Source organism: Scyliorhinus torazame, chromosome 11, assembly GCF_047496885.1.
Source record: "Scyliorhinus torazame isolate Kashiwa2021f chromosome 11, sScyTor2.1, whole genome shotgun sequence".
NCBI classification, from domain to species: domain Eukaryota; kingdom Metazoa; phylum Chordata; class Chondrichthyes; order Carcharhiniformes; family Scyliorhinidae; genus Scyliorhinus; species Scyliorhinus torazame.
In genome coordinates, this window is record NC_092717.1 from 72,301,849 (window position 1) to 72,318,190 (window position 16,342).

Genomic DNA, 16,342 nt, shown 5'->3' on the forward strand with positions numbered 1-16,342 from the left:
TAATATCTGTCATGCTGGTGAGAATTTGGTAGTGTTGTGATGTCTACGTTAAGGACTGTAAGGAATGGAGAAATTCTTAGCCCCTTGCACACATAACCTTTGTGAAAACAGAGGATAAGGAAGCTATGGACTGTAAGGGACCCAGTTTCATTAGGGGATCTGCTGTTAGATCACAAAAGAGACAGTAGTGCCAAAAGCCCTGGAGCTATTCTGAGAAATAATGTACAAGATAAAATCACATGGATCACCACAGAAGAAATATTCGGATTATCCTTTATTAAAATGCAGAACATACCAAAAATAAATAAGAATTATTGTTTAATACAGCTAAATTCCAAATTGCAAATGTAAATCCTTGATCGATGTTTTGCCCCAACATCCTCCTTTTAAATTGAATATCTTGGTATATAGTTTGATGTGTTCATATATAATTTGTTGGTCTAATTAAGTGTATGTTAAAAACAAAGTTATAAACAGTAGTTTTTTAAAAAATTATAAGCTACAAGTGAGTGTTATCTTTGGTAAAACACGAGATTTGTTTCAGATCATGAAAGTTTTTTTAAAAATTCACAGACAAAGTACATGGTGAGGTGGCATTCCACATCATTCCAACCTCCGTCACTTACCATTTCTACACAGTCCTCACCACCAAATGCATTGTTGGGTTCTCCTGGTCTCCAATGACTGTAATTCTGCAGAGGGGTGGAGTCAGTGTACGTGAACTGTCTTTCTTTTTCTAAGTCATTCACCCCGATGAACACTCGAGACAAACCAGTCTTGTTCACATAGGCCGCAATCAGTGTGTTTGTTTCTTCATCCTTCGGCATTGCCAGTGATCCTCCTCTATCTTTGCAGTGCACAAGAGCAGCATTGTAGTTCTTCCCTTCTTTCACAATCAGGTAGAATTTCTCTGCGGTCTCTTTGATACCTGCTATAACTGTGAAGGTAAAGCAGAGAATTTATTTTGTTTGCCAACCAATGACTGGTACTTATGAGGTTATTCATGAAGGCCCTGCCTTATCAACCTTACCCCTCGCCTGAGATGTGGTGACCCTCAGGTTAAATCACCACCAGTCAGCTTTCCTCCTCAAAGACGCCTATGGGCGTCTGGGACTATGGCGACTTTAATTTTTATTTAAGACAGCTTGGTTGCCACATTCTGCACATTGCCAAATTTGCAGATGAACTAGAGGGAAGATGAGGATAAATGATTTTATGCAGCAACTTGTTGAACATCGCTAATCCCTTCTCTTAACAATGCACAACTGAACACGCATTTATCAGCAAGGAGGACAACTGTGCACCTGCCTCCCCCTATCCGCCCCTTCATTGCTATTTAAAGGGATCATAAACTGCATTAAGGACAGTTGCTGATTGATTTATATGGGCTGTTACTGCAATTGTTGCAGTGCTTGTTACGTTTGACTGTTCTAGAAGTAAACAAGAAATGGTGTGGCATATACCAAAGGACTGGTGCTGACTTTAATCATTGTGCAGAAACCACTTGGTGTCAGACATAGGTGCAGTAGCATGCATCACGCTTCAACTACAGAATGCAGTTAGCATGAGCAAAGGAGACACAGAGCAGCACAAGCTGCTGGGATAAGGAGGCCTTGAATAAGAGAAGAGCCAAGAGCTCAGAGAGCCAGCAGCCTCACTGTGCAAAAAAGGTAATGATATGGCCAATCAATAAGTACTGCACCCAATTCGAAACGAGATTCGCTATTTCCCAAAATTTTTCTCCCATGAAAAGAAAACCTTAATTTCTGCCTGCATTGAACAAACATGCAGCAGAATGTTTGAGCTTGGTGATGTCAAATTGAAAATTGCCTTCTGGTCCTCCCCGACTTGTTATTAAATTTCTCAAGAAGATTAGCAAGCCATGAACCGGGACACTGGCGTGCCATCCACACGCTTTAATTTCAATGTTCCAGCCCCTGGGTAATTAAAAGTCCGAGCCCTCAAAGCAGGGTGAGCACAGCATTGCCAGAAGCTGTGAAGGTAATTATACCCATGAACCTCTATACACTGTGCTCCCTCCAGGCTGGTGCAGGTGATGTTTGCAACATCTCCCAGTTTGTCATAAACTTTGCATTAAGGAGATCCATTCCCATAAATACATATCATTCTCTCATGGCATTAGAAAAGCAGATGGACTGAGCACACTGTTTCCTCAGATTGCAGGCTTCCCATGATGCTATTGACGTTATGGGTAGTGCATGTCAACTCTGAAATGTACCGCAGCCAAAAAGATTCCATTCCTTCAACATGCAGCTGGTGCCCGCCGATACGCACAATGCCATGCTGGTCAATGCCCGGTTCATGTATTTTGCAGCAGTGGCAGCAGTCATAATCCCATCACTCTGCAGCAGTCCACTATGCCATGTGCATTTGGATCACTACAACCAACCAATGACGTGGTTAATGAACCTGGTTCATAACCCAAGCACTCAAGTGCAGACTCCGCACTGACAGTGACCCAAGCCAGAATCGAACCTGAGAGCCTGGAGCCGTGATGCAACAGTGCTACCGTGCCGCCCAATATCCATCATATTGGTACTACATCTTCATCCTCTTCCAGATATTTCAAAGGCAATTTTCATGGGGTGGTAAGTATGCCGCATTTTCCAAATGTTTCCAGAGTACTTTAGATGGCAGCTTTGTATCTCCATGTTTAACTTGTCTGTACGCGATTGCCAGAACTGATGATCAAACTGACACCTTAAACGATTGAGGTCAAAAGTATTGTACTGCATAGAAAGTGGCAATATTGGCAAGATGTGTCTGACAACACCTCTTTGAAAGACTTATTGGATTCTTCCCACTACCTGTTCTTTCACCATAGCCCCAAAATTTGTTTTCCTTTTCAGGTTTCCATCAAATTCCTTTTTTTCTATATAAAGGAGCATTTTGCGTGGTCAATTCACCTACCCTGCACGTCTAGGGTATGTGGGGGTGAGACCCATGCAGACACTGGGAGAATGTGCAAACTCCACACGCACAGTGACCCAGGGCCTGGATCGAACCCGGGTCCTCGGCAGCAGTGCTGACACTTGCGCCACCGTGCCGCCCGATCAAATTCCTGTTTTGAAAGTTACTATTGCGGTTGTTTCCGTCACATTTTCAGATGCACAATCAAGATTAATTCTAATATATAAATCTGTGTGATTTATAGAGAAATTCATTGGGAATTCTACGGTCTATGAAGCAAGTAAAGTTGCCATAGCTCCAGATGACCACAGGCTGCTTTCCCCTTTGAGGGGGAGAGCTGACTGGTGGTGATTTAACCAGAGGATCAGCACACCTAGGCTGGGGGGAAGGGTTGAGAAGGCACAGCCTTCATGAACAACCTCAGCCGGCGCAGGAATTGAACCCCCATTGCTGGTTTTGTTCTGCATCACAAACCAGCTGTTCAGCCAAATGAGCTAGATTACAAACATAGACTAGAAAACATTGGCAAGTACAGCATAACCTCTCTTGTCTGGAATACGTGGGGCCAAGTCATTTTTGAATAAGGAATTTTCTGGATTATAGAACGATGTTAGAATGCCTACCCACAAGTGCAAGAACTGGAAAACAGTATGGCCGGGATTCTCCGAAATCCCGGCCAAGTGTTGACGTCGGCGTCAAAACTGGCCACCAGGCCCGGTTATTCTCCCCATCCTCGGGGGCTGGAACGGCGCCGGAGTGCTGTGCGCTGCTCCGGCACCGAAAGCCGGCCTGCCACGGCCAGCACGGGTCCATGCATGCGTGCCACACCCATCTCCGAGCCGGCCCACGGGCAACATGGCGGTGCCCTACAGGGGCCTGGCGCGGAGGAACATAGGCCCCCCCCCCAGAGTTAACGCGCCCGCCGATCGGTTGCCCACGATCGCGGGACTGGCCACTGTGGAAGCCCGACGATTCTCCGAACCGGCACGGGCTCGGAAAATCCTTGCCTAAATATATCTATTCGCCTGAAACATAAATCAGTGCTAAAACATTTTCAAGCATGGGCACTTTGCCATATCGGTACAAGATCCTGCTATGGCCTGATGCCACGCCTGTGGTCTACGCACCACGCCGGGTCCCAGCTCCACTGAAGGAGCGCCTGAAGGCGCAGCTAAAGGAGCTTCAGGACCAGGGCATCATCTCCAAAGTTACAGAACCGATTGACTGGGTCAGCTCGATGGTATGTGTAAAAAAGCCTTCGGAGGAGCTGCGCATCTGCATTGATCCCAAGGATCTCAACCAGAATATAATGCGAGAACACTATCCCATCCCAAAGCGGGAGGAACTCTCAAGTGAGATGGCACATGCCCGGTTTTTCACAAAGTTAGATGCATCACATGGATTCTGGCAAATCCAGCTGGATGAGTCCAGCAGAAGGCTCTGCACCTTCAACACACCGTTTGACAGGTACTGCTATAATCGTATGCCGTTCGGCATTGTCCCGGCCTCGGAGATCTTCCACAGAATCATGGAGCAGATGATGGAGGGCATTGACGGGGTTCGTGTGAATGTGGACGACATTATCATATGGTCCACAACCCCTGAGGAGCACATCTCTCATCTCCAGTAGGTATTCCGCCGTGTCAATGCCAATGGCCTCACGCTGAACAGGGCCAAGTGTTGCTTTGGCATGTCGACACTTAAGTTCTTAGGTGACCAGATATCTCAGCAGGGTGTGCACCCGGAGACAGACAAGGTTAAGGCCATCGAAGCCATGAAGATTCCTGAAGACAAGAAGGCGGTGCTGCGCTTCCTAGGCAGGGTAATCTTTTTGGGCAAGTTTATCCCAAACCTTGCCTCGCACACCACGGCCCTCAGACACCTGGTGAAAAAGTCTACTGCCTTTGAGTGGCAGACAGCTCATCAAGCAGAGTGGTTGGAGCTGAAAGCCAAGCTCACCACTGCACCTGTATTGGCATTTTTTGACCCTGACAGGGAAACAAAAATCTCGACAGATGCCAGCCAGGTCGGCATTGGCGCGGTGTTGCTCCAGCGCGATGACACTTCATCCTGGGCACCGGTTGTCTACGCATCACAGGCGATGACACCCACCGAGCAACGGTACACCCAAATTGAAAAGGAATGCCTGGGCCTTCTCACTGGAATTCTCAAGTTCCACGATTATGTCTACGGCCTGCCGACGTTCACTGTCGAGACGGACCACAGGCCTCTGGTCCACATTATCCACAAGGACCTGAACAACATGACGCCCCGGCTGCAGCGCATCCTCCTCAGACTCAGAAGGTACGACTTTGAACTCGTGTACACGCCTGGCAAGGAGCTCATTATTGCGGAAGCCTTGCCTCAGTCTACAGAGCTTGGTGCTCTGGCAAATCCACGAGGGACATCTGGGTGTCAAGAAGTGCAGGCGCAGAGCCAGGCAAGCTGTCTACTGGCCTGGGATTAGTCAGGACATCTCAAATATGGTCCTCAACTGTCTGACCTGTCAGCGCTTCCAGCCAGCACAGAGTAAGGAGACGCTTCAGCAGCACAAAATCGTGACCTCCCTGTGGTCCAAGGTGGGCATCGACCTCTTTCCGCCAATGGTCGTGATTATGGGTTAATCATTGATTATTTTTCCAACTACCCAGAAGTCGTGAAGCTATCGCACCTCACATCCAAGACCGTCATCAAGGCCTGTAAGGAGACGTTCTCCCAGCATGGTATCCCACTCACTGTCATGAGTGACAACGGTCCATGCTTCAGCAGCCAAGAGTGGTCAGGATTTGCCCAGATGTATCAGTTTCATCACGTCATTTCCAGCCCACATTACTCGCAGTCCAACGGGAAGGTTGAGAAAGGGATGCACATAGTGAAGCAGCTCATCTGCAAGGCCACAGATTCTGCTTCTGACGTCAACCCTGCGCTGCTTGCATACAGGGCAACCCCTCATGTCACCGGCTCAACTCCTGATGAACAGGGACCTGCGGACGACTCTTCCAGCCATACACTTGTGCGATCTGGATCACCTCCCGGTGCTGCAGAAGGTGCAGAAACTCAGGGACCGGCAAAAGCAGGGCTATGACGCTCATGCCACTGATTTGCCTTTGCTATCCCCGGCGGATGCTGTTCGGATCAAGTTACGTGATGGCGGCTGGTCAGCTCCAGCTGTTGTGGTTCAACAGGCTGCTCCTCGAGCGTATGTTGTGCGTATGGCTGATGGCTCTGTTGTGCGACGAAACAGACGGGCACTTCGCACAGTTGCCCGCCCGCAACCACTTTCTTCGTTGTTTCCATCTGTTATTGTGCCACCTCCTGATACCTCGAACCACGAGGCCACCAGTCTGGCTGCAATCCTGCCTATCAAGGCGCCGTTGTCCCCACCATCACCTCTCCGGCGGTCGACCAGGATCAGACGCAAGCCCCAGAGACTGGACTTATGAACATTTGTTTTGTTTGCTATGTTCTGTTTTTGCACATTAGACAGCTGTTTTCACATGTACATCTGTTCCCATCTGCCATTGTATGTAAATAAGTTAGTTTTTCGGCCTACACATATAAATACTTTCACATATGCTACAGAAAAACATTTCAAAAGGGGAGATGTCATGATATGCAGACGTGCACATAATGAGATACAGACAGGCAGCTAAAGAACACAGAGAGCAGGACATAACCAATCAGCAGGCAGAACACTTGGGGGTGGTTTCCCACAAAAAAAGGCACGAGGCACTCACACTCCGCCTCTTTCCACCGGGGTCATCTACAGAGTGAGTCAGGTGTATATACCACATAACATCTACAGCACGTGGCTAAGAGCTAGTCTGGTTCAGTCAGACAGAGTAATCACACTTAGGTTAGCAGAGAGTCGAACTCACAGAGAACTGAGCTAACTGTGAAAACTCTGAAAACAGCGCAGGAGCTGAGGGAGCCGGGACTTTGAAAACAGCGCGGGAGCTGAGTGAGCCGGGACAGTGAAAACAGCGCGGGAGATTTAAAAAGCGCGGGTGCTGCGAGTCGGAGCGGAGGTTTTAAAAGATCACGGCCTAGTTTCGGGAGCGGTTCGGAGGAGGAGGAGCAGTCTCTGTCAGGGAGAGAACCTGAGAACATCTAAGACACTCAGAGGGTAAGAAGGTAAGTAAGTGATTTTTACTCATTTTTACTTTTATACCTTTTTCAAATTGTGGGTGTCGGGGGGAAACTGAAGTGACATCACAGAAAACCTGTGGCCTGAGTGGCTGGTTGGGAATCTACACTAAATTAAAAAAATTAAGCATTGGTAACTAGAACATAGAACATAGAACAATACAGCGCAGTACAGACCCTTCGGCCCACAATGTTGCACCGAAACAAAAGCCATCTAACCTACACTATGCCATTATCATCCATATGTTTATCCAATAAACTTTTAAATGCCCTCAATGTTGGTGAGTTCACTACTGTAGCAGGTAGGGCATTCCACGGCCTTACTACTCTTTGCGTAAAGAACCTACCTCTGACCTCTGTCCTATATCTATTACCCCTCAGTTTAAAGTTATGTCCCCTCGTGCCAGCCATTTCCATCCGCGGGAGAAGGCTCTCACTGTCCACCCTATCCAACCCCCTGATCATTTTGTATGCCTCTATTAAGTCTCCTCTTAACCTTCTTCTCTCCAACGAAAACAACCTCAAGTCCATCAGCCTTTCCTCATAAGATTTTCCCTCCATACCAGGCAACATCCTGGTAAATCTCCTCTGCACCCGCTCCAAAGCCTCCACGTCCTTCCTATAATGCGGTGACCAGAACTGTACGCAATACTCCAAATGCGGCCGTACCAGAGTTCTGTACGGCTGCAACATGACCTCCCGACTCCGGAACTCAATCCCTCTACCAATAAAGGCCAACACTCCATAGGCCTTCTTCACAACCCTATCAACCTGGGTGGCAACTTTCAGGGATCTATGTACATGGACACCTAGATCCCTCTGCTCATCCACACTTTCAAGAACTTTACCATTAGCCAAATATTCCGCATTCCTGTTATTCCTTCCAAAGTGAATCACCTCACACTTCTCTACATTAAACTCCATTTGCCACCTCTCAGCCCAGCTCTGCAGCTTATCTATATCCCTCTGTAACCTGCTACTTCCTTCCACACTATCGACAATACCACCGACTTTAGTTCGTCTGCAAATTTACTCACCCACCCCTCTGCGCCTTCCTCTAGGTCATTGATAAAAATGACAAACAGCAACGGCCCCAGAACAGATCCTTGTGGTACTCCACTTGTGACTGTACTCCATTCTGAACATTTCCCATCAACCACCACCCTCTGTCTTCTTTCAGCTAGCCAATTTCTGATCCACATCTCTAAATCCCCCTCAATCCCCAGCCTCCGTATTTTCTGCAATAGCCTACCGTGGGGAACCTTATCAAACGCTTTGCTGAAATCCATATACACCACATCAACTGCTCTACCCTCATCTACCTGTTCAGTCACCTTCTCAAAGAACTCAATAAGGTTTGTGAGGCATGACCTACCCTTCACAAAGCCATGCTGACTATCCCTGATCATATTATTCCTATCTAGATGATTATAAATCTTGTCTCTTATAATCCCCTCCAAGACTTTACCCACTACAGACGTGAGGCTCACCGGTCTATAGTTGCCGGGATTGTCTCTGCTCCCCTTTTTGAACAAAGGGACCACATTTGCTGTCCTCCAGTCCTCTGGCACTATTCCTGTAGCCAATGATGACATAAAACTCAAAGCCAAAGGTCCAGCAATCTCTTCCTTGGCCTCCCAGAGAATCCTAGGATAAATCCCATCAGGTCCCGGGGACTTATCTATTTTCAGCCTGTCCAGAATTGCCAACACCTCTTCCCTACGTACCTCAATGCCATCTATTCTATTAGCCTGGGGCTCAGCATTCTCCTCCACAACATTATCTTTTTCCTGAGTGAATACTGACGAAAAATATTCATTTAGTATCTCGCCTATCTCTTCAGACTCCACACACAATTTCCCATCCCTGTCCTTGACTGGTCCTACCCTTTCCCTAGTCATTCGCTTATTCCAGACATACCTATAGAAAGCTTTTGGGTTTTCCTTGATCCTTCCTGCCAAATACTTCTCATGTCCCCTCCTTGCTCGTCTTAGCTCTCTCTTTAGATCCTTCCTCGCTACCTTGTAACTATCCATAGCCCCAACTGAAACTTCACACCTCATCTTCACATAGGCCTCCTTCTTCCTCTTAACAAGAGATTCCACTTCCTTGGTAAACCACCCACTTCCTTGGTAAACCACAATTAATTAAACTAATTTACTAATCAACTAATTAAACATAATTACTTAATTATAATTTAGAGGGATATCTAAGCCAGAGATCGGAGAGTACTAAATTTAGCTTTTGCATTTCTATTAGAAATCTAGTGCTAGGAAACAGATAGTTAACAGTAACTTTGAAATTTTAAAAAAATATTAAAAAACAATTTTTTTTAAAATTAATTGACGCAATATCAGTTAGAGGGGTGCAGTGCTCTGACTGTGAGATGTGGCAGGTCCGGGAGGCTTCCAGCGTCCCGGATGGCTTCATCTGCAGAAAGTGCACCCAACTGGAGCTCCTCACAGACCGCATGGTTCGGTTGGAGCAGCAATTGGATGCACTTAGGAGCATGCAGGTGGCGGAAAGCATCATAGATCGCAGTTATGTAAATGTGGTCACACCCAAGGTGCAGGCAGAGAAATGGGTGACCACCAGAAAGGGCAGGCAGTCAGTGCAGGAATCACCTGTGGTTGTCCCCCTCTCGAACAGGTATACCCCTTTGGATACTGTCGGGGGGGATAGCCTATCAGGGGAAAACAGCAGCCAGAGCAGTGGCACCACGGCTGGCTCTGATGTTCAGAAGGGAGGGTCAAAGCGCAGAAGAGTAATAGTAATAGGGGACTCTATAGTCAGGGGCACAGATAGGCGCTTCTGTGGACGTGAAAGCGACTCCAGGATAGTCTGTTGCCTCCCTGGTGCCAGGGTCCAGGATGTCTCCGAACGGGTAGAGGGCATCCTGAAGGGGGAGGGCAAACAGGCAGAGGTCGTTGTACATATTGGTACTAACGACATAGGCAGGAAGGGGCATGAGGTCCTGGAGCAGGAGTTCAGGGAGCTAGGCAGAAAGTTAAAAGACAGGACCTCGAGGGTTGTAATCTCGGGATTACTCCCTGTGCCACGTGCCAGTGAGGCTAGAAATAGGAATATAGAGCAGCTAAACACCTGGCTAAACAGCTGGTGTAGGAGGGAGGGTTTCCGTTATCTGGACCACTGGGAGCTCTTCCGGGGCAGGTGTGGCCTGTATAAGAAGGACGGGTTGCATCTAAACCGGAGAGGCATAAATATCCTGGCCGTGAGGTTTGCTAGTGTCACACGGGAGGGTTTAAACTAGTATGGCAGGGGGGTGGGCACGGGAGCAATAGGTCAGAAGGTGAGAGCATTGAGGGAGAACTAGGGAATAGGGACAGTGTGGCTCTGAGGCAGAGCAGACAGGGAGAAGTTGCTGAAGACAGCGGGTCTGGTGGCCTGAAGTGCATATGTTTTAATGCAAGAAGTATTACGGGTAAGGCAGATGAACTTAGAGCTTGCATTAGTACTTGGAACTATGATGTTGTTGCCATTACAGAGACCTGGTTGAGGGAAGGGCAGGATTGGCAGCTAAACGTTCCAGGATTTAGATGTTTCAGGCGGGATAGAGGGGGATGTAAAAGGGGAGGCGGAGTTGCGCTACTGGTTCGGGAGAATATCACAGCTGTACTGCGGGAGGACACCTCAGAGGGCAGTGAGGCTATATGGGTAGAGATCAGGAATAAGAAGGGTGCAGTCACAATGTTGGGGGTTTACTACAGGCCTCCCAACAGCCAGCGGGAGATAAAGGAGCAGATAGGTACCCAGATTTTGGAAAAGAGTAAAAACAACAGGGTTGTGGTGATGGGAGACTTCAACTTCCCCAATATTGACTGGGACTCACTTAGTGCCAGGAGCTGAGACGGGGCGGAGTTTGTAAGGAGCATCTAGGAGGGCTTCTTAAAACAATATGTAGACAGTCCAACTAGGGAAGGGGCAGTACTGGACCTGGTATTGGGGAATGAGCCCGGCCAGGTGGTAGATGTTTCAGTAGGGGAGCATTTCGGTAACAGTGACCACAAGTCAGTAAGTTTTAACGTACTGGTGGACAAGGATAAGAGTGGTCCTAGGGTGAATGTGCTAAATTGGGGGAAGGCTAATTATAACAATATTAGGCGGGAACTGAAGAACATAGATTGGGGGTGGATGTTTGAGGGCAAATCAACATCTGACATGTGGGAGGCTTTCAAGTAGCAGTTGAAAGGAATTCAGGACCGGCATGTTCCTGTGAGGAAGAAGGATACATACGGCAATTTTCGGGAACCTTGGATGACGAGAGAGTAGGCCTCGTCAAAAAGAAAAAGGAGGCATTTGTCAGGGCTAAAAGGCTGGGAACAGACGAAGCCTGCGTGGAATATAAGGAAAGTAGGAAGGAACTTAAGCAAGGAGTCAGGAGGGCTAGAAGGGGTCACGAAAAGTCATTGGCAAATAGGGTTAAGGAAAATCCCAAGGCTTTTTACACGTACATAAAAAGCAAGAGGGTAGCCAGGGAAAGGGTTGGCCCACTGAAGGATAGGCAAGGGAATCTATGTGTGGAGCCAGAGGAAATGGGTGAGGTACTAAATGAATACTTTGCATCAGTATTCACCAAAGAGAAGAAATTGGTAGATGTTGAGTCTGGAGAAGGGTGTGTAGATAGCCTGGGTCACATTGAGATCCAAAAAGACGAGATGTTGGGTGTCTTAAAAAATATTTAGGTAGATAAGTCCCCAGGGCCTGATGGGATCTACCCCAGAATACTGAAGGAGGCTGGAGAGGAAATTGCTGAGGCCTTGACAGAAATCTTTGGATCCTCGCTGTCTTCAGGGGATGTCCCGGAGGACTGGAGAATAGCCAATGTTGTTCCTCTGTTTAAGAAGGGTAGCAAGGATAATCCCGGGAACTACAGGCCGGTGAGCCTTACTTCAGTGGTAGGGAAATTACTGGAGAGAATTCTTCGAGACAGATCTACTCCCATTTGGAAGCAAATGGACGTATTAGTGAGAGGCAGCACGGTTTTGTGAAGGGAAGGTCGTGTCTCACTAACTTGATAGAGTTTTTCGAGGAGGTCACTAAGATGATTGATGCAGGTAGGGCAGTGGATGTTGTCTATATGGACTTCAGTAAGGCCTTTGACAAGGTCCCTCATGGTAGACTAGTACAAAAGGTGAAGTCACACGGGATCAGGGGTGAGCTGGCAAGGTGGATACAGAACTGGCTAGGCCATAGAAGGCAGAGAGTAGCAATGGAAGGATGTTTTTCTAATTGGAGGGCTGTGACCAGTGGTGTTCCACAGGGATCAGTGCTGGGACCTTTGCTCTTTGTAGTATATATAAATGATTTGGAGGAAAATGTAACTGGTCTGATTGGTAAGTTTGCAGACGACACAAAGGTTGGTGGAATTGCGGATAGCGATGAGGACTGTCGGAGGATACAGCAGGATTTAGATTGTTTGGAGACTTGGGCGGAGAGATGGCAGATGGAGTTTAATCCGGACAAATGTGAGGTAATGCATTTTGGAAGGTCTAATGCAGGTAAGGAATATACAGTGAATGGTAGAACCCTCAAGAGTATTGAAAGCCAAAGAGATCTAGGAGTTCAGGTCCACAGGTCATTGAAAGGGGCAACACAGGTGGAGAAGGTAGTCAAGAAGGCATACGGCATGCTTGCCTTCATTGGCCGGGGCATTGAGTATAAGAATTGGCAAGTCATGTTGCAGCTGTATAGAACCTTAGTTAGGCCACACTTGGAGTATAGTGTTCAATTCTGGTCGCCACACTACCAGAAGGATGTGGAGGCTTTAGAGAGAGTGCAGAAGAGATTTACCAGAATGTTGCCTGGTATGGAGGGCATTAGCTATGAGGAGCGGTTGAATAAACTCGGTTTGTTTTCACTGGAACGAAGGAGGTTGAGGGGAGACCTGATAGAGGTCTACAAAATTATGAGGGGCATAGACAGAGTGGATAGTCAGAGGCTTTTCCCCAGGGTAGAGGGGTCAATTACTAGGGGGCATAGGTTTAAGGTGAGAGGGGCAAGGTTTAGAGTAGATGTACGAGGCAAGTTTTTTACGCAGAGGGTAGTGCGTGCCTGGAACTCGCTACCGGAGGAGGTGGTGGAAGCAGGGACGATAGTGACATTTAAGGGGCATCTTGACAAATACATGAATAGGATGGGAATAGAGGGATACGGACCCAGGAAGTGTAGAAGATTGTAGTTTAGTCGGGCAGCATGGTCGGCACGGGCTTGGAGGGCCGAAGGGCCTGTTCCTGTGCTGTACATTTCTTTGTTCTTATTTCTTTGTTCTGTGTGACAGGTTCAATAAATCAAATTGAACTAACTTCAAGGCCTGGAGTAGATTTCAGTTATAGCTGCATCCAGTTGTAGCCCGTGTTATTTCACTATGCTTAACACGACACACATCTCCTCTAAACATTGCCCCACGGACCTTAAACCTATGCCCCCTGGTGACTGACCCCGCCACCCAGGCAAAGAGTGCCTGCCCATCCACTTTATCCATGCCCCTCATAATTTTGTAGACCTCTATCAGGGCACCCCTCAACCTCTGTTGTTCTAATGAAAACAGTCCAAGTCTATTCAGGCTCTCTGCATAGCTAACACCCTCCAGACCAGGCAACATCCTGGTAAACCTCCTCTGCACCCTCTCCAAAGCCTCCACACCCTTCCCGTAGTGTGGTGACCAGAATTGTGCGCAATATTCCAAGTGCAGCCTTACCACGTTTCTATGCAACTGCAGCATGACTTCTCAGTTTTTATACTCGATGCCCCGTCCAATGAAGACAAGCACTCCGTATGCTTTCTTGACTACCTTGTCCACTTGTGTTGCCACTTTCAAAGATCTGTGGACATGCAAGCCCAGATCGCTCTGACTTTCCATATTCCTAAGAGTTTTGCCATTTACGGTACATTTCTCCTTCATGTTAGGCCAACCAAAGTTCATTAACTCATATTTGTCTGGACTAAACTCCATTTGCTATTTCTCTGCCCAAGTCTCCAACCTATCTATGTCCTGCTGTATCCTCTGACAATCCTCAACACTATCTGCCACTCCACCAACCTTGGTGTCATCCGCGAATTTACTGAGATGAACATAGAACATAGAACAGTACAGCACAGAACAGGCCCTTCGGCCATCGATGTTGTGCCGAGCCTTGTCCGAAACCTAGATCAAGCTAACCCACTCCCTGTCATTCTGGTGTGCTCTATGTGCCTATCCAATAACCGCTTGAATGTTCCTAAAGTGTCCGACTCCACTATCACAGCAGGCAGTCCATTCCACCCCCTAACCACTCTCTGAGTAAAGAACCTACCTTGGAAATCCCTCCTATATCTCCCACCCTGGACCTTATAGTTATGCCCCCTTGTAACAGCTACATCCACCCGAGGAAATAGTCTCTGAATGTCCACTCTATCTATCCCCCTCATCATCTTATAAACCTTTATTAAGTCCCCTCTCATCCTCCTCTGCTCCAAAGAAGGAGCTCTAGCTTCTTCAACCTTTCCTCATGAGACCTATCCTCCAAACCAGGCAGCATCCTGGTAAATGTCCTTTGCACCCTTTCCAATGCTTCCACATCCTTCCTGTAGTGAGGTGACCAGAACTGCACGCAATACTCCAAATGTGGTCTCACCAGGGTCCTGTACAGTTTCAGCATAACCCCACGGCTCTTAACTCAAGCCCCCTGTTAATAAACGCTAACACACTATAGGCCTTTTTCACGGCTCTGTCCACTTGAGTGGCAACCTTTAGAGATCTGTGGACATGAACCCCAAGATCTCTCTGCTCCTCCACATTCTTCAGAACCCTGCCGTTGACCCTGTAATCCGCATTCAAATTTTTCCTACCAAAATGAATCACCTCGCACTTATCAGGGTTAAACTCCATCTGCCATTTTTCGGCCCAGCTCTGCATCCTATCAATGTCTCTTTGCAGCCTACAACAGCCCTCCACCTCATCCACTACTCCACCAATCTTGGTGTCATCAGCAAATTTACTGACCACCAGATGATGAGTTGCTTAGGTTTACTGAAAGTAATTCTGGATAACTGGTGTTTCCGGACAATAGATTTCTGGACATGAAAGGCTGTAGTGTATCACCGTATCCCTGATACTAAGTATACCTTTTGCTCAAAACAAGAATCATGGGCGGGATTCTCCGATATCGGCGCGATGTCCGCTGACCGGCGCCAAAAACGGCGCTAATCAGTCCGGCATCGCGCCGCCCCAAAGGTGCGGAAGTCTCCGCACCAGCTGGCACGAAACTGACTTTGCCGGGCGGCGCTTGCACGGGAGCGTCAGTGGCCACTCACGGCATCCCCGCCCATGCGCAGTGGAGGGGGTGTCTTCCGCCTCCGCCATGGTGGAGACCATGGCGAAGGCGGAAGGAAAAGAGTGCCCCCACGGCACAGGCCCGCCCGCGGATCGGTGTGCCCCGATCGCGGGCCAGGCCACCGTGGGGGCACCCCCCGGGGCCAGATCGCCCCGCCCCCCCCCCAGGACCCCGGAGCCCGCCCGCGCCGCCGTGTCCCGCCGTCCCAAAAGTAGTTTAATCCACGCCGGCTGGTGTGGGTTGACAGCGGCAGGACTTCCGGCCCATCGCAGACTGGAGAATCGCCGGGGGATTCCCGCCGACCGGTGCGGCGCGATTCCAGCCCCCGCCGAATCTCCGGTGGCGGAGAATTCTCCGACCCGGTGGGGGGTCGGAGAATTGCTTCTCTTAGTCATGTTCAAAAACACATATCAGCATGCCTATTCAGTGAGCAACTGTATCAATACAACTTAAAACTAAAATGACCTACCGTTCTTTACAAAGCTCATTGTGTTGTTCAAACGAGCAATGTTTATATCCATTTGTCCTACAATTTTCCGGTATCTTCCACAGTCACAGAAGCTGCCTATTAATTGATCAGAACACACATTGGGAGTGATGTTGTCTTATCCAGAATAAGCATATCTTTGTTTGATAACGATTAAGGACAGAAGTTCAAAAGAGTTCTCTGTCTAAATATCAGAATAAAATTAACACAGAGAAATTTTGTATTAATACATTAGCAGGACTACTAGAAATAGATGTTGGAACGATTTCAACACCCATGTAAGAATTGAAATATTGTTGATGGCCAGTTACCACAAGGCACTAATCTACTGGTTGAGATACATGACATGGACCTCAAAATTATTCTTGAAATAAAACTGGTCAAAATTAAAAGTGAAGACTTTGGGTTGAATTTTCCAAAGGTGTCCGCAACCTCGACACTGGCT

General features: G+C 47.9%; 1 protein-coding gene across 1 annotated transcript in view; it reads right to left on the bottom strand.

Annotated features, from left to right (window-relative positions):
- Positions 1-295: 295 nt before the first annotated feature.
- LOC140385994 (collectin-10-like) overlaps positions 296-16,342 on the bottom strand; it is a 96,911-nt gene continuing 80,864 nt past the window's right edge. The window contains exons 6-7 of the mRNA XM_072468626.1: positions 15,880-15,975; positions 296-937 (exon numbers count right to left, since the gene is read on the bottom strand). Coding sequence (XP_072324727.1) covers positions 546-937; positions 15,880-15,975 — 488 coding nt within the window. The 3' untranslated portion in view covers positions 296-545. The remainder of the gene's footprint in view (positions 938-15,879; positions 15,976-16,342) is intronic.